This window comes from Lissotriton helveticus, chromosome 10 (genome assembly GCF_964261635.1).
Source record: "Lissotriton helveticus chromosome 10, aLisHel1.1, whole genome shotgun sequence".
Taxonomy (NCBI): domain Eukaryota; kingdom Metazoa; phylum Chordata; class Amphibia; order Caudata; family Salamandridae; genus Lissotriton; species Lissotriton helveticus.
Genome location: NC_136071.1, coordinates 1,176,958,104 through 1,176,984,063, shown reverse-complemented (window position 1 = coordinate 1,176,984,063; position 25,960 = coordinate 1,176,958,104). Strand labels below are relative to the sequence as shown.

General features: G+C 49.2%; 1 protein-coding gene across 5 annotated transcripts in view; it reads right to left on the bottom strand.

Moving 5' to 3' along the window:
* DAZL (deleted in azoospermia like) overlaps positions 1 to 25,960 on the bottom strand; it is a 794,400-nt gene that overhangs the window by 329,484 nt on the left and 438,956 nt on the right. For 4 of the 5 annotated variants that reach the window (XM_078664021.1, XM_078664020.1, XM_078664023.1 and 1 more), the window contains exon 9: positions 19,164 to 19,280. In XM_078664021.1, the coding sequence (XP_078520147.1) occupies positions 19,164 to 19,280 (117 nt within the window). Of the gene's footprint in view, positions 1 to 13,186; positions 14,049 to 19,163; positions 19,281 to 25,960 lie in introns of those variants that run through there. The other variant, XM_078664022.1, reaches the window with a different exon arrangement.

Genomic DNA, 25,960 nt, shown 5'->3' with positions numbered 1-25,960 from the left:
CCCCCTGCCTCAGGTTGAGAACCAGCCCTCTCAGGAGGCTGACCCAAAGACCCCAGAAAGAACTGTCCTAGGAGAGCTTGAACCTGAACAGGTTGAGTTTCTTGGGACAGGGGGACCTTCCAGGGCAGACTTGGGGCAGGCACAGTTAGACTGTTCCTCCCTTGAACCCCTCAGACAGCAAGCTGCTGCTGAGGCTGCAGGGAATGCTGCAGGTGCCCACAAGGTGTACTGGGATGAAGGACTGCTATACTCTGAGGCAAGAGACCCCAAGCCTGGTGCTACCAGGAGGCTGGTCATCCCTTTGTCTCTTAGAGGTTTCCTATTTACCTTAGCCCACGAGATTCCCCTTGCAGGACACTTAGGCCAGAACAAGACTTGGGACAGGCTTGTCCCTCTCTTTCACTGGCCTTACATGTCTGAGGACACAAAAGAGTTTTGTCGCTCATGTGACACCTGCCAAGCCAGTGGCAAATCAGGTGGCACAACAAAGGCCCCCCTTAAACCACTACCTGTGGTGGGGGTGCCCTTTGAAAGAGTGGGGATAGACATTGTTGGACCAATGGACTCCCCAACAGCATCTGGGCACAGATTTATACTGGTGGTAGTGGATCATGCCACCAGGTATCCAGAAGCTATTCCCCTTAGGACCACTACAGCTCCTGTTGTGGCCAGGGCCCTACTTGGAGTTTTCTCCAGAGTGGGGTTTCCTAAGGAGGTTGTCTCTGACAGAGGTGCAAACTTGATGTCAGGATACTTGACTGCAATGTGGAAGGAGTGTGGTGTAAATTACAAATTTACCACACCCTATCACCCACAGTGCAATGGGCTTGTGGAGAGATTCAACAAGACCCTAAAAGGGATGATAAAAGGGTTACCTGAAAAGCTTAGGCGAAGATGGGACATCCTTTTACCCTGCCTCCTGTTTGCTTACAGAGAGGTCCCACAGAAGGGGGTTGGCTACAGCCCTTTTGAGCTTCTGTTTGGGCATCCTGTGAGAGGACCCCTATGTCTTGTGAAGGAAGGATGGGAGTTACCTCTCAAAAAGCCTAAGCTTGACATAGTGGACTATGTACTTGGTCTCCGCTCCAGGATGGCAGAGTACATGGAGAAGGCAACCAAAAACCTTAAGGCCAGCCAAGAACTTCAAAAAGCTTGGCATGACCAAAAGGCTGTCCTAACTGTTTACCAGCCAGGACAGAGAAGGTGTGGGTGTTGGAGCAAGTGGCCCCAGCAGCTCTCCAAGACAAATGGTCTGGACCCCACACCATCATTGAGCAAAAGGGAGAGGTCACCTACCTGGTGGACCTTGGAACTCCCAGGAGCCCCTACAGGGTGCTCCATGTTAACAGGCTCAAGGCATTTGTCGACAAGGAGAACATGGGCTTGCTCATGGCCACAGATGAGGGACAGGAGGAAGAGAGACCCTCTCCCAGACCTGCTCACTCAGAACCCTGATGATGGGTCAGTAGATGGTGTGGTCTTTTCTGACAGCCTCTCTGATCATCAACAAAAGGATTGCAAACAGGTTCTTCAATCCTTTAGACGAATGTTTTTTCTGACCCCCCCAGTCAGACAAACTGGTGCACCCATGAGGTGGACACTGGTGACAGTCTGCCTGTGAAGAGTAAAATCTACAGGCAACCTGACCATGTCAGGGACTGCATAAAGAAAGAAGTACAGAAGATGTTGGAAGTGGGAGTCATTGAGCCCTCAGAGAGCCCTTGGGCTAGTCCTGTAGTTCTAGTGCCAAAGCCTCACACCCAGGATGGTAAGAGAGAGATGAGGTTTTGCGTAGATTACAGGGGTCTCAATGCTGTTACTAAAACAGATGCCCATCCAATACCCAGGGCAGATGAACACATAGATAAATTGGCTTCTGCCAAATTCTTGAGTACATTTGACCTGACAGCTGATTATTGGCAAATCAGGTTAGCTGAGGAGGCAAAGGCCAAAACAGCATTTTCTACCCCAGGAGGTCATTACCAATTTGTGGTGATGCCCTTTGGCTCGAAAAATGCACCTGCCACTTTTCAAAGGTTGGTGAACCAAGTTCTCACTGGGTTGGATGACTTTTGTGCAGCATATCTAGATGATATTGCTGTCTTCAGCTCCACCTGGGAGGATCACCTGATGCACCTGAGGAAAGTTTTGGAGGCCCTGCAGAAGGCAGGCCTCACTATCAAGGCCACCAAGTGCCAGATAGGGCAGAGTCAGGTTGTGTACCTGGGCCACCTTGTAGGTGGAGGCCAGGTTCAACCATTGGAGAGCAAGATACAGGCCATAAAGGACTGGGCTCTTCCAACCACCCAGACTCAGGTCAGAGCTTTCTTGGGCCTGTCTGGTTACTATAGGAAGTTTGTCAAAAATTATGGGTCCATTGTGACACCACTTAATGACTTGACAAGCAAGAAATTGCCAAAGAAAGTTCAGTGGACAGTTAGCTGTCAAATGGCATTCGATGACCTGAAGCAGGCCATGTGTACTGCACCTATTCTCAAGAGTGCACCTATTCTCAAGAGTCCAGACCACTCCAAAACCTTCATTGTCCAAACAGATGCTTCTGAGTTGGGTGTGGGAGCTGTTCTATCTCAGCTGAATTTTGATGGTCATGACCAGCCCATTGCTTTTATAAGTAGAAGGCTGACCCCTAGAGAGAAACGTTGGTCAGCTATTGAGAGGGAGGCCTTTGCTGTGGTTTGGGCCCTGAAGAAGTTGAGGCCATACTTGTTTGGAACTCACTTCAAGATTCAGACCGACCATAAGCCCCTCTTGTGGCTAAATCCAATGAAGGGTGAAAACCCCAAACTTCTTAGGTGGTCCATTTCCCTACAGGGGAGGGGCTTTACAGTGGAGCACTGACCAGGGACTGACCATGGCAATGCAGATGGTCTCTCCAGGTATTTCCACTTAGAACAAGAAGACTCGCCTGGTCAAAGTTAGTTTAATGTCCCTAAGTTTGGGGGGCGGGGGGGGGGGGGGGGTTATGTAGGAGAGTAGGGTCTGCAATCCTATGGTCACCCCAGATTGTTGCTATTTGCTTCACTGGTTTACGACTTTCCCTGGCTGTGGGCCTGCTAATCAGACCCACAGCCTAGCTGTTCTCTCTCTAAATTGACACACATGTACTTTAGGTGCATTTACCAATTGGTATTGGAACACCTTATCAGCCCCTGTACAGTGTACCTTAGGTACCCAGGGCATAGGTGTCCCCAAGGCCAACCAGGGGCTGCAGCATGTATTATGCCACCCCTGGCTGGCCATCTAAACAGACACAACTGGCTGGTAGGACAGCTGGGGCAAGGTGGTGTAATCACCCTTTGCTGTAGATATAGTATACCTATATCTAACCCCAAAATGAATGAATGAATGAGTGAAAATGGGACTTATAAAGCGCACGTACACCTACGGTTTCTTGGCGCTGGGGTGGGAAGGCTAACCAGTGCAGATGGAATGAGCTAGTTATAGGCTGCTGAAAAGAGCAAGGTTTTTAAAGATTTTCTAAACTGAACATAGGATGGGAGGAGGCGGAGTGCAGGTTCCGCAAGCTGCAGACAGGGACACATATACTCCTATCAGTCACTCCTATGGCAGGCCTTATCAATCCTGAAGGCAGAGTGCTTGGAATTATGTGAGATGGTGCTCTAGCATGAGCTGAGCCTGTCTGCAGCTTGTGGAACCATGTCCTTATAGCTGTTCCATGATAACGCTATACCATATACTCTTAAGTGCATTATAATCCTCGCGGTTATTGCTAACTTTGGTATAGCATTATCAAAACATGTCGTGTAAGGTGTCATACGCTTTGGAATACTACCCCCTCGCCAGTTCTGGCGATGGGGGTAGCATTCCACCCTTCTAAAGGGATAAGACATGTATGTAACTGTAAGGATAAGTTACTTACCTGTAATCCTAGTTCTCTTCCAGGGGTATCCTCATCAAAGTCATAAGCACTGAATATTCCCGCCCATGTGCGGGACCCCGGAAACAATATAAAAATATATATGTATAAAACACATATATCTCGCTCCACATATATGTATGTACATATATCATTTTTCTCACATCAATGCAGCCCCAAAACTGAGGCTAAACAATGCAAACACATATACATGAACTGCAATTAGTAAGGAATCAAAAAACACATTAGGTCAAAAAATCCTTGAACTTTGTGTTTTAATGAGTCAAACCACTCATAAATCCTGAAAATTGCTTATAAATAGACATTGTTAGCCCTCAGGCTGCATTGCAAAACAATATCATAGAAAATGAAACCATTTTCACAATAACTGGCACCGTGCCTTTAAGGCAGCCATGACCCCAGGCTTCCCATCATGCCTCAGGGGTGACAGTTAGGTCAGTTGTTCTTTGCATAACCCTGAAGACAGGGCTCAACCACAAGATTGAAAACAAAACAGTACCAAATCTCATTTACCTGGGGAGGCGGGTGGGTTGCTTATGACTTTGATGAGGATACCCCTGGAAGAGAACTAGGATTACAGGTAAGTAACTTATCCTTCTCTTCCAGGGGATCCTCATCAATAGTCATAAGCACTGAATAGAATAGCAAGCCCATCAACCACCTGCAGGTAAATGAGAAGTACATGACCCAACCAATCATAACAGCCAAAAGAAATTCTAGCTGTTAAACAGATTCCTCAGGGAGGCCTGGCCCACCTGGGTATCTGCTCTCGTGTCAGAATCTAGACAGTAATGCCTGGTAAATGTATGGACAGACCTCCAGGTCGCCGCTTTACAAATCTCAGACATGGGCACATCCTGCAGGTAAGCCGCCGTGGCTGCTCTACCTCTAGTAGAATGCGCCTTAGGGGAACCCCCTAAAGTCTTCTGTGCCAATTGGTAAGCAAGCTTGATACACGAAACGATCCACCTGGAGATAGAACGTTTCGAGGCTGCATGACCAGTCCTGATCGAACCGTAGTTAACAAACAATTGATCAGAATGTCGAATAGACTTGGACCTGTCCAGATAGAACTTTAAAACCCTTTTCAGGTCCAGAGAGTGTAATGCCCTCTCAGCTGGAGTAGAGGGATTAGGAAAGAAAGTGGGTAAAGAGATAGACTGATTGACATGAAAATCTGATACCACTTTAGGCAGGAAAGAAGGATGCGTTCTAAGCACCACTCTGTTCAGGTGAAAAACCGTATACGGTTCTTTAGTACATAGGGCCTGAATTTCGCTCACCCTACGGGCTGACGTAATCGCTATCAAAAAAGCAGCTTTCCAGGAAATATGCTGTAAAGAAGCTTTATGAATAGGCTCAAAAGGTGAACCCATCAATTTTGATAGGACTAGGTTCAGCTCCCAAGGCGGAGCAGGAGGCCGAACAGGAGGATACACTTTCTTTAGACCCTGCAGGAAATCTTTTACTGCAGGAAGCTGAAAAAAAGAAGTTTGTGAAGGTGATCGCCTATAAGCTGTAATAGCGGCCAAATGCACCTTAATGGAGTTAAACTTCAAACCTGCTTTAGTCAGGTACAACAAGTATGGGAGAACTGCTTCTTCCTGACTTTTTACCGGATTGTGACCATTCTGCATGCACCACATATAGAATCTCTTCCACTTGCATGCATACGAATGTCTAGTGGAAGGGCGTCGTGCTTCTTTCAGAATGGCCATGCAGTCCTGTGGCAGCCCTAGATGGCCGTACTGTATGACCTCAGGAGCCAAGCTGCCAAGTTCAGTGACGGAAGGTTGGGATGGTGAATCCTCCCGTTCATCTTCGACAACAGGTCCTGCCTGCATGGTAGCCTCTTGTGAGGAGACACTGATAGGTGAAGTAGGTCTGTGTACCACCATTGTCTCGGCCAGTCTGGGGCAATCAGGATCATCGTTGTGCACGAGTGGTTCAGCTTGCTCACCACCTTCGGGATCAGCGGAAGGGGTGGGAAGGCGTACACAAACAGCCCCGACCAGTCCATTAACAGAGCATTCCCTCTCGTTCCTGGTCGATAGAACCTGGAGGCGAAGCTTGGGCATTTGGTGTTTGTCGTCTGCGAAGAGATCTATTGAAGGACGACCCCAAGACTGGAAAATGTCGTCTAGCACTTCGTCGTTGAGAACCCAGTCTTCTCTGTCTTCGAAGTGCCGACTTAGAGCGTCCGCCCTCACGTTCTGCTCTCCTGGGAGGTGGACTGACTGAACAGACAACTTGCGAGCTAGAAGCCAATGCCAGATGCGCTGAGCTTCCAGAGACAGAGTCCTTGATCGTGTTCCTCCCTGCTTGTTTAAATAGTACATCGTGGTGGTGTTGTCCGTCTGTACTAGAATCATTTTCTCCTGAAGCGAGGGAAGGAACGCTTTGAGAGCCAGGTGAACCGCTCTCAACTCCAGCAAGTTGATATGATAAGTGCTTTCCTTGGGAGACCACAGACCCTGCACTTGTAGGGGTCCCATGTGCGCTCCCCATCCTTGCAATGATGCATCTGTGATGATCGTTTGTGTTGGAGGCGGTTGATGGAAGAGAACCCCCATCTGCATGTTCTGTCTCTTTGTCCACCACTGGAGGGAAGATTGAGCAACCTCCGACAAAGTGATCCGATCGTCCCACTGATCTGAGTGTTGGTCCCATTTGTCCTCCAGATCCTGCTGAAGAGGACGCATCCGAAGTCTGGCGTTCGGCACTAGGAAGATGCAGGAAGCCATCGACCCCAAGAGCGAGGCTATCTTCCGCACCTTCTGGGACCTGTGGAGAAGAACTTGTTGGCACTTGAGGGCTATCGAAAACTGTCTCTCCTCCGAAGGAAACACTTTTCCTACTTCGGAGTCTAGCAGAGCTCCTAGGAAGTGGATCCTCTGAGTTGGTTGTGATACAGACTTGTTGAAATTGACATGTAGACCTAGACGTTGACAAAGTTCTATGCATGTCTTGAATTGATTCCTTACATTGCCTGGAGTTGGACCTTTCAACAGCCAATCGTCTAAGTATGGGTATACGAAGACTCCCCTGCGGCGTAGAGCTGCCGCCACCACTGCGACACACTTGGTGAACACTCTGGGAGCCGACTTCAACCCAAACGGGAGGACTTTGAACTGGTAGTGAGAGGTCCCCACCCGGAACCGAAGGAATCTTCTGTGATCTTGCCGTATTGGAATATGGAAGTACGCATCTTGAAGGTCCATCGAACACATCCAATCCCCCTGCCTGAGATGTGGATATATCTGATGAAGCGCCAACATGCGAAACTTTTCTTTTCGTACATGCAGATTGAGTGTTCTCAAGTCCAGAATGGGCCTGTATTCTTCCTTCTGGCCCTTTTTTCTGACCAGAAAATACCTCGAGTACACTCCTTTCCCCCTTTGGGACACCGGAACTCTCTCGATGGCTTCTTTCTCGAGGAGTGTAGCTACTTCTGCTTTTAACCTTTGTAGCTGGTGACTTGATGTTGACATCGGGGAAACGTGCGGAGGTAGACGATGGAAACGAAGACAGTACCCATTCTGCAGCATAGACAACACCCATTGATCTTTGGTGATGGCCTGCCACTCTGTCCTGTGATGCGCAATGCTTCCCCCCACTGGAGTGGGCAACGGCGCTGGGGGAAGTGAAGACTCATTGCTTCTGCTGCGCTTTATTGAAGTTGTTGCCTTGGCGCTGATTTCCATTTCCCTTGGAATTGCCCTTGCCTTTGTACTGTGTCTTTTGCTGGCCCTGCTGGTTCTGGCCTTTCTGCCATTGAGGGGTTTGAACCCTCTGCTTCGAATAACCCTTGTTGTTCGAACGGAATTTCTTCTTAAATTCCTTTTTCTTCTCGAGTCCCACCGCTTTGAGAGTGTCCAACTCGGTCTTCATCCGCTGCATTTCCTCATCCGCACTTGCCCCAAAGAGAGATGTGCCTGAAAAAGGAAGGTTCAGGATTCTTGCTTGAGCCTCCGGTGTTAATGCTGTGAGGCGTAACCAAGATGTTCTCCTTGCTGTAACTCCGTGCACATAGCCATGTGCCGCCAGAGTTACCCCATCTGCTGCCGATCCTATAATCTGGTTGGAGACTTGACTGCCCTCCATCAGAACCTCCTCAAAGTCCTTTCTGTCTTCTTCAGGGAGCTTTGCGGTAAATCTCTGAAGTGAGTCCCACAGAGACCTGTCATACCTGCCGAGCAGGGCTTCCGCGTTAGAAACCTTGAGGAAAGAGGCTGAGGTGTTACACACCCTTCTCCCCCATGAGTCCTGCACCTTGCTATCCTTATCCGGAGGTACCGTGGATGAGGAAGCCACCGCATTGGATTTTCTTGCCGCCGTAATGATCACTGAATCTGGCGGGGGATCAGCTTTGAGGAACAGAGGATCCTCTTCCGGAGGACGATACTTTTTGAGAATCCTCGCTGGAACGGACTTCACCGTTGCCGGAGTGAGGAAGACTTCATTCACATGTTCCATTATACCCGGAACCAACGGCAACAACGGTTTGGGTGCTGATCTATGTTGCAGGGTTTCGAATATGACAGTCGTCTTGACTTGTGGAGCTGTCATCGGTACTCCCAGTTTCAGGGCTCCCCTGCCCAAGATATCTTGGAACGAGAAAATATCCTCAGTTGGAGACACTCTTGAGCGTGGACTGTTAGTAAGAGTCGGGGAGTAATCCCTGTGAGATCGTGTTCTCGACGAACTTGAAGAACTACTTGTCCTCCTGGGCCTAGTTCTTCTGCTAGAACGCGTCTTGGAACGAGATCTCTCTCTGTGACGAGAATGTCTCTTGCTTGAGTGTTTAGAACGAGACCTTTCTCTGCGAAGAGGTTGGTCTCGATATCGCTTTAGGCGCTCCGCCGTCTCCTTGTCCTCTGCCCAGTGGTGAAGAGGTCTATTCCACCTTGGGGAAAGATGAACAGAAGGAGACTTGTGGATGGGATCCTTCTCAGGTGTACGCGACCGTTGAGGTCGTTCCGTTCGATCCTGTTGCGATCTTGCAGGGGATTCGGACCTCCCCCTATTAGATGCGCCGCTCCGTCCATCCGAGGATCTGCCACTCCGAGATGATGAGGATGATGAGGAAAGACTCACCAGAGATCCAGAGGGAGACCTTGAGCGAGATCTTTCTTCTGCAAGTCTCCGTCTCTTGGCGGGGGGATCCTGCACTGGTGATTGTTCCACCTCCGCAGCCGATGCTGAACCTGGAGAACCCAACTGTGGCTCTAGGGCATGAGTCTGGACTAGCAAGGCACTTCCCTTGTCCCGAACCACCTCCTTTGATTTTGTAGGAGTAAAGTTCTTTGTTTGAGAAGAACTTCTCTCCCTGGATCTTTGTTGATCCCTCGACGGTGGTTGTATCGACGCCGAGCGCCGAGCAGGAAGACGCTCCCTCGACGTCGACCGTGATTTCTCCGTCGACCTCGGGTGGCCATGGCTGTCCTTCGACGTTGAAGGCTGTCTGCTCGACGTCGATGGAGGCTGTTTCGACGCCGATCGCCGTTGACTTGATGGCGACTGGGCGTGCCTCGACTCCAAATGCCGCTCCGACGTCGAACGCTCTCGTCCAGGCGTCGACGTTGGCTGCATCGACGTCGACCGATGATGTGTCGACAGAGGCTCCCTCGACGTCGAACGACCATGGCTAGTCGTCGACGGAGGATGGCTCGACGTCGAACGTCGATGGACCGACGTCGACGGAGAATGCCTCGACGTCACAGCATGACGATGCTGTGACGTCGACGGAGAATGCCTCGACGTCACAGCATGACGATGCTGTTTCGACGTCACACGGCTCGCCGTCGAGCTCTTCCGCTTCGACGGCGACCTGTCCCTCGACGCTGACTGAAGCGGAGGTACCTTCGATGTAGACGCTGAAGACATCTTCTTCTTCGTCGCCGTCGACTGCTTCTCCAACGCCGATCCCGACGTCGAATGTGAACCAGTCGGGGCTCCTCTCGACGTCGACCGCGTCTTCCGACTTTTCTGCTTCTTGGGAGATCTTCCTCTCTCAGAAAGCCCATAAGCTCTAATCCTCTCTCGATCCTTAAGAGTCCTGGAAGATAAAACCTGGCAGTGTTCACAGGTTTTAGAGGAATGAGAGTCTGGTAGGCACAGGATACAGACTGAATGAGAGTCAGTCTTTGCCTTTTTCCTTCCACATGAAGGACAGTTGTTGAAGAGAGAAGGCATCTTTGACAGGAAAAATACCTTTTTTATAGCACAAAAAGTGTTCAAACAGCACTCTATGTCTAAAAGACGTCGAGTGAAGTCAAAAATTCTAGTAAAAGCTGAATATTTTTTGACAGAAAGTCAAAAAGAAAAGGAGCTGTTTCACCAGGGTCCTGACTGAAGGAGCCGGAAAGAACAACTGACCTAACTGTCACCCCTGAGGCATGATGGGAAGCCTGGGGTCATGGCTGCCTTAAAGGCACGGTGCCAGTTATTGTGAAAATGGTTTCATTTTCTATGATATTGTTTTGCAATGCAGCCTGAGGGCTAACAATGTCTATTTATAAGCAATTTTCAGGATTTATGAGTGGTTTGACTCATTAAAACACAAAGTTCAAGGATTTTTTGACCTAATGTGTTTTTTGATTCCTTACTAATTGCAGTTCATGTATATGTGTTTGCATTGTTTAGCCTCAGTTTTGGGGCTGCATTGATGTGAGAAAAATGATATATGTACATACATATATGTGGAGCGAGATATATGTGTTTTATACATATATATTTTTATATTGTTTCCGGGGTCCCGCACATGGGCGGGAATATTCAGTGCTTATGACTATTGATGAGGATCCCCTGGAAGAGAACCCTGGTTAAAGTTAAGCAGAGCCTCAGCATCACAAAATGGATGCTGCCACCACAGACACAAGTCTGACCTCCTGCTGCTGGGAGTCCTTGCTACCATCACCCCAGACAGGATTTTGTGTATTGAGGTAGGGAGGACTGAAAGGAATGAGACATGCCTGGGGCACACAAGGTGTCCCTGTGCATACCCCGGTTCAAACCAGTTGCTGGGGCACTCCAGCCCCAGCTCTGGCGCGAAACCGGACAAAGGATAGGGGGTGTAACCACCCCCCTTCCTGGTCCCCACCCATGGGAGGGACCTAGTCGATAGTACAGCCCCCTTTAGCAGGATAAAGGTAGGAGCTGGTCCCATTCCAAATTAGATTATCCTGAACAACTTTACAAGAAGAAACTCTGAACTTCAACGTTCTGCTCCACAGAAGACTGAAGAAATCTCCCTTGTGGCCAAGGAGTGACCACCCTGCAACTGCAGGCACCATCAAGCGTCCTAGCGGTTCACTTTATCGTCCTTCCTGACGGAACCAGACCTCGACGAGACCCGGACTTCCAGACCTCTCTGACCTCTACCCACATCTGCAGCACAGCTGAGACCCGTGGGTGCGACGAGACACGTGGGATCGGCCATCTTGGAGAAACTGCACTTCGCTTCCAGCACGACTTCAGAGGCATCCTCGAGTGAGTGCTTTGGGGAATGAGAAGCCCCAGCCCCGAGCAGCTCCTGCACAGAAGACCAGCCCTCCAGCATCCACGAGATCTGCGTGGGGCCCTTTTGCTTGATTGCTGCTTGACTCGTTGTCTGATCACTTGCCGGCTGGCTAGTGGCCTCCTAGACGACCCAAGAAATCTACACCGCTGGTCTGGTTGCTCCAGATTGGCCCTTGCCTCCTTCCAAAAGAGAAGCCCCCCGGACCCTCCTGGTCCGCACCAGACGCCATCTTCACTCACCGCGTGGGTTGACTTTGCCCAGGCCTGTTGACTCCGAATCAGACACCGCCGACAGCGAGGGCCTCCATCCTGGTCGTCGAAGACACCTCCTGGTCCACGTAGATGCAGAGTCAAGCATCCACTCTTCACCTGATCGCGACAACAGCATCTGGTTCCTTCCTGGTTCCACACCAGTCACTGGCTAGGGACTTTGAACATTGTCCCCTCTGCTTTCAGGTCTCCATCATCTTCGATCCGCCCTTGGATCACTCCGGACATCTTCCTCCTGGTCGCCTGCAGCATCTTTCTTCAAGGCTCCATAGACTTCGACGCGGAAACCCGACACACTTTCACACCTATGCACCCACAGCCCGTGGGTGAGGTAACGAGAGCATTTCGGTGCTCATAGGTAGATTGACTCTCCTAGTGTCCAGGTATCCTGTCATTTTAGTCGGAACTGTCTTTACTCACCTTTTTAGTAACTTGTTGTACCCATTGACTAGTCAGGATTGTCCGTACTCACCTTTAACTTGAACTGTACTGTCCATAGACGTTGTTACGCATCTCGCGTGTGAGTTCACACTCTGCACACGCGTCCCGTGGGCCTCCTGCCCCTCACCTAAGGTTAGGGTAGTGTAGTCCCAGCGATCCTACAGCCTCTGGGCATCTTCATTTCCTCTATCGATCTCCTTATACCATTTACTTAGTATATGGTTTGTCGTGCCCCTAGCGCACCATTGTAATTTGTGTGACTTATTGAATTTTTCGTAAGAGTATTGTTATGTGCTTAGCCCTCTGATCTCATAAAGAGTTCAGAGGTGTTTGTTAGTAATAAATATATTGTTTATTTTCATAACAACCTGTGTGGTGTCCTTTTATCTGGTATTCAAGGGGTTATATTGTGGTAAAACAGCTGATTTCACTTGCCAAAAGAGTTTAGCCTAAGACTGCTCTGTCCATGCTACCATTAGGATAGCTGGTCTATAAGGTTGACTTACAACCAATCCCCATAAGGGTTGTTTGGACTGATACAAGGTGATCACTAGAACTAGTGAGCATCATATATCAGGCCAACTTCTCACAGTAATCATAACAGATAATTTGTAGTACCCAATTGTCTGTTATGGACTGCCAGATTGGTTGGAAATCTGACAGTCTTTCCCCAATATATGTATGTGTGCGTGTGCGTGTGTGTGTGTGTGGGGGGGGGGGGGGGGGGGGGTGCAGGATTAAGTCAAGTCATGTAATTTGTATGGGGGGTGGGTTTCGGGGTGCACATGCTTGAACCCCTGACCCTGCCTGTAAGAACTGGGGTCACCAGTTCCCCGGGGGTAGTCTTGCACGAGCAGGTAGGCACCCGAAAGCTTAGGTGTTAGGTGACTACACAGCACACGCATCCACTGAGACAATAAAACGCACGCAATGACTGAGACCACACCAGTGAGTTTGATTTAAAACAATATGCTTTTATATAAGATCAAGGTTCAGGGTAATCAAAAATCACAGTATCAATTACTCATCAAAGCATTTCATCAGAGGGGAGTGAATGGAGCAGTTCAATATCCAATTTGACACGTCGCAATAAACATTTCATTAAAAGATTAGCATCTCATTACTTCACAATGAACCAGGGTAAAACATTTTATTAAGCCATAACTACCAAGGCACCCCACAAAGGTGAGCCTCCCATTAAGCATGGACAACCAGCTCATCAGGCAAGGATGAGCATGTCATGTAGCAAGAGTTCACATTTCATCAGGTAAGTAACCTGTTCAGTAGGCAAATTAATTAACTTCTCACCGAGCAAGGGTAAACATTTAATTAAACTCCTTAGCAGGAATAAACTGGACATCCGACAGGAAGAAACAGTTCATTTCTCAGCAATAAGCCTTTCATGGGGCAAACACACATTGCATCAGCTAACAAGGTGTATCATTCATCAGGGCCTACCCTTACCTGATATTCAACTCTACTAAACTCAGGCCCCAGAGGTGTCTCTCGGGGCTCTGGCCCAGTCTCAGGGCAATGAATAATAAAGATAGCAATGCCTCAGTAACACAGTTCCTTAGCATGAATAACCATTTCCTTGCAGGAGTAAAAGGGGGGGGGGGTTCCTGAATCAATACAGCAGATCCCTCCTAAACATTTAATTCGAGGAATAAGCGTTTCCTTATTCTGCAGTCACATTTCATTATATAGCTGTAGACGCTCAGGGAACACTGCGTTAGACAGGATTACAACATTTCCTCAGGGAACCTAATGCAGTCCCAATCTTTTAGAATTCAGGCAACATCTCATTAAGCCAGAATACAACCTTTCATTAGGCTTGGGCGAACATTTCCGTAGGCACTGGCAGATCACTGTCGTGGCAGGAGTAGAGAACACTTCCCTGAGCAGGAGTAAAGCATTTCATTTAAGGTGTAACATAGGAGATCACTGTGGGCATTTTCATCTAAGAAACATGTCATTAGGTCATTTGAGGCAATTAATCAACATCTCCTTATGCAGGACTTAACATCTCATTAAAGGTAAACCATTTTATCAGCAGAAGTAAAACATTTCATTAGCCAGGTTAAACCATGCATAAGGCTAAGAGTAAAACATCTCAACAGGCAAGCATAGGTATTTCATCAGGTGAGAATAAACAGTTCCTTCAGCATATGAAACTGTCCTTAGGCATATAGGACTGTGGGCCTAGGGACCAGTTCTTTTTCAGGTAGGGGCTAATCGGGGCCAGCAGGGCCCAGTCACCAGTCTTCCCCAGGGAGGGGCGAGCTCAGGGCCACCTGGGGCCTCCCGCCCTCCTCCCTGGGGGTTGGTCTAGCTTCTGGCAGTGGATTGGGGCCAACGGGGCCCAGAAACAGTTCCCCAGGGGGGGCCAACTCGGGCCTTCTACGGCCTTCCGCCCCCCCTCCGCCCCCCCTCCCCAGGGTTACCTGACTCTTTGCGGAGATTCGATGGGCTGGGGGAGGGCTCCTGCTCTTCTTGAAGCCATCCGGGGTATGGTGGGCCGTCAGGGGAGACCCGCGCTCTTCTTAGGGGCCTCCCGGTAGCCCCGATGTTGCTCCAGCCTCTCGGAGTCTCCCACGGGCCGGGAGCCAATAGCAGGCCTGGTTTGGGGGTGACGCCTGCCGCCAATCACTGCGCAGCCGGCGAGGGGGTTGAGACTGGGGAACCAATCAGTGTGGGCTGAGGCGGGGCGCGGCCTCGAGACCCAATAGGAATGCGGCGATGGCGGGGTTTGACGCGCCCCCGTCACGTGAGTAGGATGCAGGCTTCAGGGCCTAGCGCGGCCCACTCCGGAGTCCGGCGGCCCTCTCGAGATACCGGGGGTCGCTGCGATGGGCGAACAGCGGCTCCGGACCCCTCAGAGCCCCGACAACGACCCTGCGCTGACGCGGCGCCAGGCCGCGATGGTGAGTGCTTCGGCAGCGCCTCGGTGGTGGGTACTCGGGACAGGAGCGCTTCTAGGCCCAGTGCCGGGCGATTGGCGCGATCATCTCTAGCGCCTCGAGGCTCGCAGGAGGCTTGACCGAGTCAGCGCTGGGGGCAGTTTTCCCAATAGCGCTTCGCGGGGGCCATAATCTCCCAAATTCCAGCGCTTCTTAAGGGGCAGTTCAACAGTCCTGGCAACCGCGGGTGACAGCGCTCGGGGGAATATACAGCGCTTTCTTGGCACAGTCGTTCTGGGAAGGAGTACAGCGCTTCTCAGTGTCACAGCGGGAGAGCGCTCGAGGCAGTTCAGTCAGTTGTGGTGAATCAGGCAGTTCTGGGGGCTAGCGCTGCGCATGGCAAGCGCTTAGCAGTCTCTTCAGCTTGGGCAGTTAAGACAGTTCATGCAGTCCAGACAGGGCAGGCCACACGGCAGTGGCAGTTCAGCAAAGGGGGCCCAGGTGGAGTCAGGGAGCGCAAGGGGTGGCACAGCGCAAGTACCTGGTGGATCCCCTGTAGTCCTGGTTAGAACAGGTAGGTTTCTTCTTGGCGCTTGATGGTTCTGCGCCCTTTGTAGATAGCAGTTTCTTGAAGGGGGGGGGGGGTTGAGTTGAGGGCTGCTGACAGGATTCCTCAGCAGGTCACTGCAGGTGGTCCCTGGGTTTCCCTCCCGCCGGGCCAGATCAGTGGGCTAGTTCAGTGTTCCTTACACAGCTTGGTGGGCAGCGCCTAAACCCGGTCACCCCCAGTGGTATAGGTTTCTGACTAGGCCCTACCGCTTAAGTCTCCTGCATAGGGTCCCCCAGGTCGGTGAAGCCCCAACTGACTGGAAAGTTTCCCTCCCTTTCTTTATATAGGCCCAGGTCAGGTGACCACCCTCTAAGGCGGCAAAAATAGGCTCCGCCCCTATTCTAGAAGGTGCCAGGAGCTTACCTACTCTTAACTGTGGGCAGGCAAGGCTACAATGGTTACAATGTTTAAGGGTTCCAGCCAGCTCCTGGCAACTAGAGTGCGACTAAAAAGACCACGCTGCAGTAACAGGGGCCTATGGCAGCCATGACAGGGCATCTCAACCTCACAGGGCCTATACAACTTCATTACTATGGGGGGACATCCTGAATTAGGGGAGCGAAAAACAAAACATTTTAGGGAAAAGGGCCAAGTCCAACACTGCATTTGCAGTTTTTACCTCTTAACTCCCTCTGAAGAAACCCCTAATTGGAGACGGTTGGCTGGAGGTGGTCTCTGAGGAGGTATTTCTAGAGCCCCCGCGTTAAAAGCAGCACCGAAAGGAACAACAGCTTTGTGCTGACTGAAGTGCTCACATGGATTTGGCCACTTCAGTGTCCTTCATTTTCTCTAGAGAACAATCTACCTATGGCCTAAATAGATGCTCTTTGTTAACGGGAGTGTTTAAAATGGAGGTTTGCAACTCTGGTTTGAACCCTGATATGCAAAGCCAAGCATGTCTTCTCAAGAGGACACTGGTGTTTAATTGCTCTAGCAGCATTTTCTGCAGCATCTAGGGAGCATCTTATAGCGTTATTTGAATTAAGTTGTCCTTCACGCAAAAGGTCTTGTGCCTTAGATCTACGTCCCTGGGGCAGATATTGTATTAATTGCTCCATCTCGTCGCAGTGCGCAGTCACATTGTGCTAGCAATGCCTGAGTGTTGGAGACACGCCCAAAATTGGCCACCTGAGAGGCCACATTTTTCCAGGAAGCATCAATAAGTTTGGATTCCCTATCCGGGGGTGGAGCATCCCCTGTTGTCTGGGATTTGGCCCTTTTTCCTGCATTGGACACAACCACTGAGTCCAGTGGCTACTGACATTTTATATATACACTGGGTCCTATGTGGCTGGCTTGTATTTTTTTTTCTACTCCAGAGGTAAGAATACAAGCCCTGCCTGGGTCGTTAAAAATGTCATCTATATGCCTGATCATCACTTTGAGCATACATAGTGTATGTGATGATCTCTGCGTGGTACTGAGGGTTTCAAAGAGGAGATCCTCTTCTAAGGACTCCTTCTGTAGCTGCACCCCATGGTAGTTGGCAGCTAAACACAGAAACTAAATGTGGCCTACACAGTCATTTGGTGGATAGGGCTTGCTAGGATGTAAATCAGGATCATTCCCCATGGGCGAATTGGTATTGTAATCATCCCATGGGTCTTGCATTGGTTGATTACCATCCCCATCCCCATCGTCTTGGTTGTCAGGTGTATGTGGTGGTGAATGTTCAGGTAAAATAGACTGAAACTGAGGTGAAGGAGGTGAAGGAAGAGGAGGAGGGGAAGGGTTAGTTCCAACCGTTCTCTTCTTTAAAGGAATGTGGTATTCTTCGTCGGTATCAGTCCTTTTTAAAGTCACTTTAGTGGTTATATGTCCAGTTAGAGGATGAAAATACAGCACTTTTTGTTTCAGATCCGGTTTGTCGGTCGGAGCGTCGAACCAGTGTGTTTTTGGTGATTTCGGTACATCTGAGTGCTTTGGTGCCGAAAGTTTTGTTGCCGAAGTCTTGGATGTTTCGGATCCGAAGTTGAGTTTTGGTGTCGAATGGTGGGGGGGCAGTCGGTGCAGGACTTTTATTTCGACACCAAAGTTCTAGGCTCTGAACTTGATTTGGAGGGAGTCTTTTCGGAGCCAGAAGGCTTTTTAGTAGGCTTCGGTGCAGAGCCGAAAGGTGGGGCATTGGAAACGTGGTCTCGGTGTTGACCAGAGCTCGAGGGCGCAGGTTTGACTGGAGCTGCCTTCTTTTGTGGAGCTGGGTCTTGGGAAGAGTGGGATGTCGTCCGCATGGTCGGAGTCGAGCTCTTGGATGGTGATCAGGTCCTGATCCTCCTCGGTTCCATGGCCTTGCCGGCATATTCGTCCGATTGGTGTCCGAAGATGTCCGGAATGGAGCTTGTGTGCCGACTCTGCATGTTGCGACGTCGAGCCCAACGGTCGTGAAGTATTTTCATTGAGTGGAAAGTCTGGCCCGCATCGCAGTCCTGTTCGCTGTATTCGGGGGACAAACACAGATTACACACTTCGTGTGAATCGGTGCGTGGGTATTTCGCGTGACACCAAGGGCAAAATTTAAAGGAAGTTTGTTTCATGGACTGCGGGTCGGGCTGACGTGGGTAGGCCAAACGGCCTTCTACAAGCTTTCCGATCAAAAGTTTGGTTTTTGCAAGTAAATACGATACGCGATAAAAGGGAAATGCGATAGAAAACAACACCATCAAGGGTGAGTATGTTGAGAACCGAGGGAAACCGAAGGAACGTTGTAGAACCGGAGCAAAGCAATAGACGTCCAAACAAGATTGGCGGAATAAAAAAATCTAACAATGGAGTCGATGCCGATGCGCACGATCATCGAAAGGAGGAGTCACCAACCTCTTAACTGGAAAAACTTCTTCTAAGAAAACAAAGTGCAAACATCAAGACCCAACACTAGATGACGAGCTATGCACAGCATGTGATCAACAGCTCACATGCCTCGAACATCTTTTTCTCGTGTTTTTCTATTGGGAACTTTTTTTCATAAAAAGTGAAGATAATTGAAAAATCCCATCTTTCAGAGGTCTGGCTCTGCTTAAACATCTTCCTGCAGAAATGGAAGTAACTATGAATTTAGTACCCATCTGCCATCTTGGTAGAAAAAGAAAAAAAAAATTGTATCAGGACTAAATATTGGAAAATACTGTGCATATTTGATCAGCCAGTCTTCCCTGAAAAAAAGCATGCTTATTGAACGTATTAAATTCTAACTTTCTTCATGAAATAATTTGGTTCACATTTATGTAATTTACAAAAGACCGAAAAACTAGAAAAGGAAAGTTTATAACATGATTTACAGCAAGATGAAAGGAAATATGCAATAAAAAATAGACTCTTATCAAACAGAAATCACTGTATGTGTAAGTCTAACAATATTGGAACCACAAAAAAGTTTACCGTGCATGAAAACTCGCATGCAATTAGTAATTCCGCATGTTTAAGACAGATGCAAATCATTCTGAAAAGTTGATATGAAGAAACCTTTTAAAGTATTGCTATCAGACTCAAATCAATAAAGACTTACTTTTTGAGGGCTATTTCCAGAAGACTGAGTGGGCTCGTGAACAGGGAATTCAGTTTGGATAAGTTCAGTTCCAGTTTGATCCATATCAGCACAGTGATAATTAACAGCTGCATAGGCCTAATAGGAAAGAAATGACTGATTTCAAGAACAATGTAATACTACTTTAACTACTGCAAAAACCAACAAAGATTTGTGTTTTGTCCAAAAAGAGAAAAACAAACCCCATAGTTACAAGTTGAAATTCTTCATTTGTATATTATTCATTTGTAAGGAAGATACTTTACTTGTAACCCAAGTCACCTGATATGGAATTCTATACTGAAGTTATGGACACTGAACATCTTCAGAAGCAAGTGGAATCCTGGGAGACCGTTACGGAAGAAACCCGAGACAAAAAGGAACAGGTTACTCACCCTGTAAGCAACTAATCGTAGCATATAGTGCCGTAGATTCATTTGCTCAGCATACTCCTGCCGCCTACTGTTGGGCTCGGACGTTGCAAGTTGTTTTTGTTTGAAAAGTCTTTCAAGTCACAACATATAAGGACTCCTCCTATAGTCTAATGCGCATGGCCATCGGCTCATTTGCTTGAATGTTTTTCGCTCATCAGTAAGCTTAGGACAGGAGCAGTAAATGAAACAGTAAAGATTATCATGCAAGTTATGTTTTACAAAGACAAATAAGAACAGTAAGTATGTTCATCATTAGCTTCAGGCAGGAAGGTGAGCATAGGAACCAATGGCACTACAAGCTACAAATAAATGCTATCAGGGTAAGTAACATATTTCCTTTGTAGCATGTGTTGGCCTTAGATACATATGCTTAGCATCAATCGTAAAGTTGTGCTCGACAATAAGTGGTAGCTAGCCAATAATGAATATGCTACTTACCAGTATGCATCTGTTCTTGGCATGTAGGGCGGCTGACATTCATATCTTTAGCATAGATCGCCGCCTAGTGTTGGGTCCGGATGATTGCACATTGTTGTCCTGGAAGAGTCTTCGAAGTATCACGAGATAGGTGGCTCCTCCCCTGGACTACAGTGCGCATGGGCATCGACTCCATCCTCAGATTGTTTTTAGCCATTGTGGCAAAGATGGAGTGTAACACCGTGAGTGATGACCATGCTAAGAGTAATTGTAATTGCTGCAGCCGCTACAGGCGCCGGGGAGGAGGGCGGGCGATATGAATGTCAGCAGCCCTACATGCCAAGAACAGATGCATACTGGTAAGTAGCATATTCGGTTCGAGGCATGTGGGCTGCTGAATTCATATCTTTAGCATAGAATACATAGCAGTCCCTCCATTAGCGGCGGCCGCCTGTGCCAGCTGCAGCAGTTTGAAAAAGTGTTTTTAGAACAGCCTGCCCTACAGCTGCCTGCTGTTTTGAGTGCACATCTACACAGTAGTGTTTTGTAAATGTGTGTGTGGTAGACCATGTGGCTGCTCTACAAATGTCTTCTAAAGGAATATTTCCAAGGAAAGCCATGGAGGCCCCCAACTTTCGCGTGGAGTGGGCCCGTGGGGGAACCGTTAATGTGCGCTTGGCTTTTTGATAGCAAATTTGAATGCACTTAACGATCCACCTGGCTATACCTGCTTTGGAAATGGGGTTGCCTTTGTGTTGTGGCGAAAAGGCAACAAACAGTTGTTTTGTTTTCCGAAAATCTTTGGTCCTATCAATGTAGTACATTAGAGCTCTTTTGACGTCCAGTGTGTGGAGCTTCCTCTCCACCACGGACTCCGGATTTTGGAAGAACACTGGCAGTTCTATAGTCTGATTGATATGGAACTGTGAAACCACCTTAGGAAGAAACTTAGGGTTAGTACAGAGTACCACCCTGTTGGAGTGAATCTGTATGAATGGCTCCTGGATAGTGAGTGCTTGGAGTTCACCAACGCGTCGCAGCGATGTGATTGCTATGAGGAAAGCCACTTTCCACGTCAAGAACTGAATCTCGCATGAGTGTAGAGGCTCAAAAGGTGGACCCATCAGTCTGGTGAGGACCACATTTAGGTTCCATTCAGGAGCCGGTGGGTTCCGGGGAGGAATAACTTGTTTGAGTCCCTCCAGAAAGGCTCTAATGGCAGGTACTCTGAAAAGCGAAAGGTGCTGCCTGTTTTGGAGATAAGCTGCTAGTGCGGACAGATGTATACGAATGGAAGCATATGCTAGATTGCATTTGTATAGATGTAACAGATAACAAATGATGTTGTGGGTAGATGCATCTAGCGGGTTGATGTCGTGGTCTGCACAATAAATGACAAACCGCTTCCATTTTGCCGCATAACACGCTCTGGTGGTGGGCTTTCTTGCCTCCCGGATGATATCCATACAGTCTGGAGGCAAGTTGAGGTAGCCAAACTCTAAGACCTCAGGAGCCAGATCGCCAGGTTTAGCTGTTGCGGATCTGGATGCTGAATGTCGGCATGGTTCTGCGTCAAAAGCCTGGGTGTGAGGTGCAGCCTTTGATGCGGCACCACGGATAGTTCTAGGAAAGTGGTGCACCATGGTTGGCGTGCCCACGTTGGAGCAACCAGGATGAGTGTCATCGAGTGTTGCTTCAGCTTGCGTGCCACTAGCGGTATGAGAGGTGCGGGGGGAAAAGCGTACGCAAATAAGCCTGACCAGTTCATCCATATCGCATTGCCTTGCGACTGTGGGTGTGGAAACCTGGCGGCAAAGCTTTGGCATTTTCCTTTGTGGCGAACAGGTCTATCTCTGGATGACCCCACTGTTGGAAGTACGGGTGGAGTACAGATGGATGTATCTCCCACTCGTGCATTTGGTGGCTGTGCCTGCTGAGCAGGTCCGCCATCTGATTGTCCTTGCCCAGGAGGTGTTCGGCCATGAGGAAGATGTTTCTCTGAATGGCCCACTTCCACATGCTCTGAGCCAGATGAGACAACTGTGGAGAGTGTGTACCTCCCTGCTTCTGTATGTAGTACATGACCGTCATGTTGTCCGTCCGGATCAACACAACCTTGTTGCACAGATGTACTTTGAATGCTTTCATTGCCAAGAATATTGCCATCAGTTCTAGAAGGTTGATGTGCATCATCTTCTGCTGCGCTGTCCATAGTCCCTGCACTGTGTAGTGGGGTACATGAGCTCCCCATCCCTGGAGAGAAGCGTCCGTTGTCAGAATAATCTGTGGCACAGGCTCTTGGAACGGTCGGCCCTTGCAAAGGTTTTGTGGAGTCCACCAATGCAGAGAGTTGTATGCACGACCGGTCACCAACACTAGGTCCTTCAACTGTCCGTGAGCCTGGTTCCACTGACGTGCTAAGCACTCCTGAAGCAGACGCATATGTAGTCTCGCGTGCGGGACTATGAAGATGCAGGAGGCCATCATGCCTATCAACTGCATGAACACTCGTGCCGGAAGCGAGTGTCGCGGTCTGAATTTGTGTATCAGCAATTGAATGCTGTTGATTCTCACTGAATTTGGCTGTGCCTTGGCTGCCAGAGTATCTATTGTTGAGCCCAGATACTGCCGTACGTGGGCGGGTTGAAGGTGGGACTTTGGATAATTCCGTGAAAACCCCAGATTGTGAAGAAGTTGAATGGTGTGGGACACGTGGGCGGCACACTGCTTGTCCGATTTCGCTTGGATAAGCCAGTCGTCCAGATAAGGGTAGACGTGAACTTTCTGTCTCCGTAGGTGTGCAGCCACTGTCGCCAGGCACTTTGTCAACACCCTGGGTGCCGTCGTCACTCCGAAAGGGAGGACCTTGAATTGATAATGTTGATTGTGAATGGTGAACCTGAGGTATTTTCTGTGTGACGGGTGTAGCGGAATATGGAAATATGCATCCTTCAGATCTAATGTTGCTAGGAAATCCCCCTGACTGAGTAACGGTAGAACCTGCTGCAATGTGAGCATGTGAAAGTGTTCTGATAGGATGTACTGGTTTAAGGGCCTGAGGTCCAGTATGGGTCTGAGGGACCCATCCTTTTTTGGGATTAAGAGGTACAGCAAGTACACCCATGTACCTCTTTCCTCCACAGGCACGAGCCCTATTGCTCCTTTTTGCAGAATGACGACCACCTCCTGCTGCAATAAGTGCAAATGCTCTGTGGACATAGGACAGTGTTTTGGGGGTATGTTGGGTGGCGTGGATGTTAACTCCAGACAATAACCGTACTGGATAAGCTTTCTCACCCACCTGTCTGTAGTGATGGATGTCCAGACTGGTAGGAACTGTTGCAGTCTCCCCCCGACTGGTGTGGCATGGTCGGGGCGCAGTGACAAGGCGTCACTGTTTGTTAGTGGCGGAGGATCGGGAGCTGTTGTTTTCACGACCTCTGCCCTTGGTGATGTTTCCACGATAGCCACCTCTACCTTGTTTGTTGTAGGTGGTTTGCACGCCTCCTTTACTGTATTGTGTCTGCTGTGACAGCTGGCCTCTGGAAACTCCTCTACTGTTTAAGCGACGAAAAGAACCACCCCTTAACTGCTGGGACTGTAGAGCCCCCATAGACTTTGCAGCCTCAGTGTCCTTTTTGATTTTTTTTAAGGTGGTGTCCACCTCAGGTCCAAATAAGTGATCAGGGTTTACAGGCTGATTTAGTATGGTGGTTTGGATCTCGGGCTTGAAGCCGGAGATTCTCAGCCAGGTATGTCTGCGCAACATTACACTTGTGTTAATTGCCCTGGCCGCGGTGTCTGCTGCGTCCAGCGCACACTTGATAGATGCATTTGAGATAAGCTTCCCTTCCTGTATGAGCATGCTGCCTCCTTATATTCATCTGGCAAGTGTTGTAACAGGGTTTCAAGTGTATCGTATTGAGCCCTGTCATATCTTGCTAAGAGCGCCTGAGTGTTGGAAATGCGCCAGATATTGGCCGCTTGAGCTGCCACCCTTTTCCCTGATGTTTCTAGCACTTTAGATTCTTTATCAGGGGGAGCAGCATCACCCGTTGTTTGCGAGTTTGCCCTCTTCCGGGCATTTGAAACAACCAGAGTGTCCAATGGCAACTGTCCCTTGATATAGGTAGGGTCCCCAGGTGCCGGCTTGTACTTCTTCTCAATCCTGGGGTTAATCATCCTAGCTCTGGTGTTTTCTTTAAAAATGTCTCCAGCATGTTTTCAGACACCCTTTAGCATTGGCAGAGTCTTGACAGTTCTCTCCGAGGTGGAGGTGTCAAACAAAAAATCAACTTCAATAGGGTCAGCATGGAGCTGGCCATCATGATTTTTGGCTGCCCTTTCAATAACCGCATTAAACGCCGCTTAATCCTCAGTAGGCGAGGTTTTTACAGCATACGCTTGACTGTCTGGGGCAGTGTGTGGATCTCCTGGGTCAGCAGCATCTGCCCAGGGTTCATTGTGATCTTCAGGATCAGTGTCCATAGGATAACTGTACTCCTCATTGTCACCTTCTCCTGTCTCCACATCCGAGTAAGTTGGCGAGATAGGAGCAGTGTCTTGGCCATGTGGTGAAAGAGGCTCAACAAGAAGAGATGAAGTAGTAGAATCCTTCTTTTTCAATGGAATTTTATATGACTCCATAGGCTGTTCAGGGGCGATCTTTCTCTTATAAATAGAAAGTCTACCCGTGTCTGCGTCGATGAATTGCCTCGACTGCTCTTCAAGCGGGAGCTGTCGATGCTTTGTGACAAGGTCCGCAGTTGTAGGCTTCGGCCCGTGGACACCCTCTTGGACGCTTCGACGGCCGGTTTAGGGGCGAAGGCTTTAGGTACCACTTTCGGCGGCAGTGTGAACTGGATGGGTGCCGACGATTTTTGAGGTTTAGTGGGAGGCTTCGGTGTTGGAGTGTCCTTCGGTCCGACAGGAGAAGCCTTCTCCTTAATGCGTTTCAGCGATTCCGACACCTGCTTGGAGAAGGAGGCGGACGGCTGTGTCGACTCGACTGGTTCCTTCGAGGCACCGCCAGGCGTGGGCTCGAGGTTCGTACTGCTTGTAGCCTTATCTGGTCGATGCGTAGGATCTAGGACCTTCCGAGCCCAGAGTCCTTTTTCAGTGTCGACGGCCTTCGGCACCGACTTTTTCGGGTTGACGTCCTTGACCAGTTTTTTCTGTGTCGCAGTCTTCGGCTCGACACCCTTCAGCGACCTCACGGGGTCGACAACACTTTTCTGCTTCGTCGGTGCCGATAGTTCGGAGGACTTCGAGCCGACCAAAGCAATACGCACTTTCGGTTTCGCCTCCAGTGCTTGAGGTTGAGTAGACACCGAAGCTTTCTCTTTCGGTTTCGATCGGTCAACCAGTGGCTCTTTAGAAATGTCCGTAGCCGGGCCCTGAGGAGAGGCTGTAGAACTGAGTGTACGATCTTGGCTAAGGCCATGTGGCAATCCCTCGACCTGAGCCTTATTGAGTGTTTCAGTCTCGGGCCCCGTAACAACGATCGGGCCTTGCTCTTCGCCCGAGCTATCTTCTCCGGCCCCAAAGACCACATCGTCGTCTCCTACCTCGTCGACGACGTTATCAATATCGACCATCTCGACATCTGCGTCGTAGTTGGAGTCGTTCTCCGATGCAGGATCAGACTCTCGAACTTCCTGCTCGACTCCCTCATCCTCTTCGGTATTGAAAATGTTCACCGGGTCAGGTGACGTCTGCTGGGCCTCCTTGCGCGCTGCGCGTCGAAGTCGAATTGTCTTCTTGGAGCGGAAACGAGAACAAGCCATACAGCTGACTTCATCGTGATCCAGAGACAGGCACTTGTTGAACACCGGGTGGACGTCGATATGAGGATATTTGGAGTTGCAAACGGGACATCTCTTGAACGGGCTCCGTTCCATGATGGTTCGTCGATAAGACCTCTGGCGT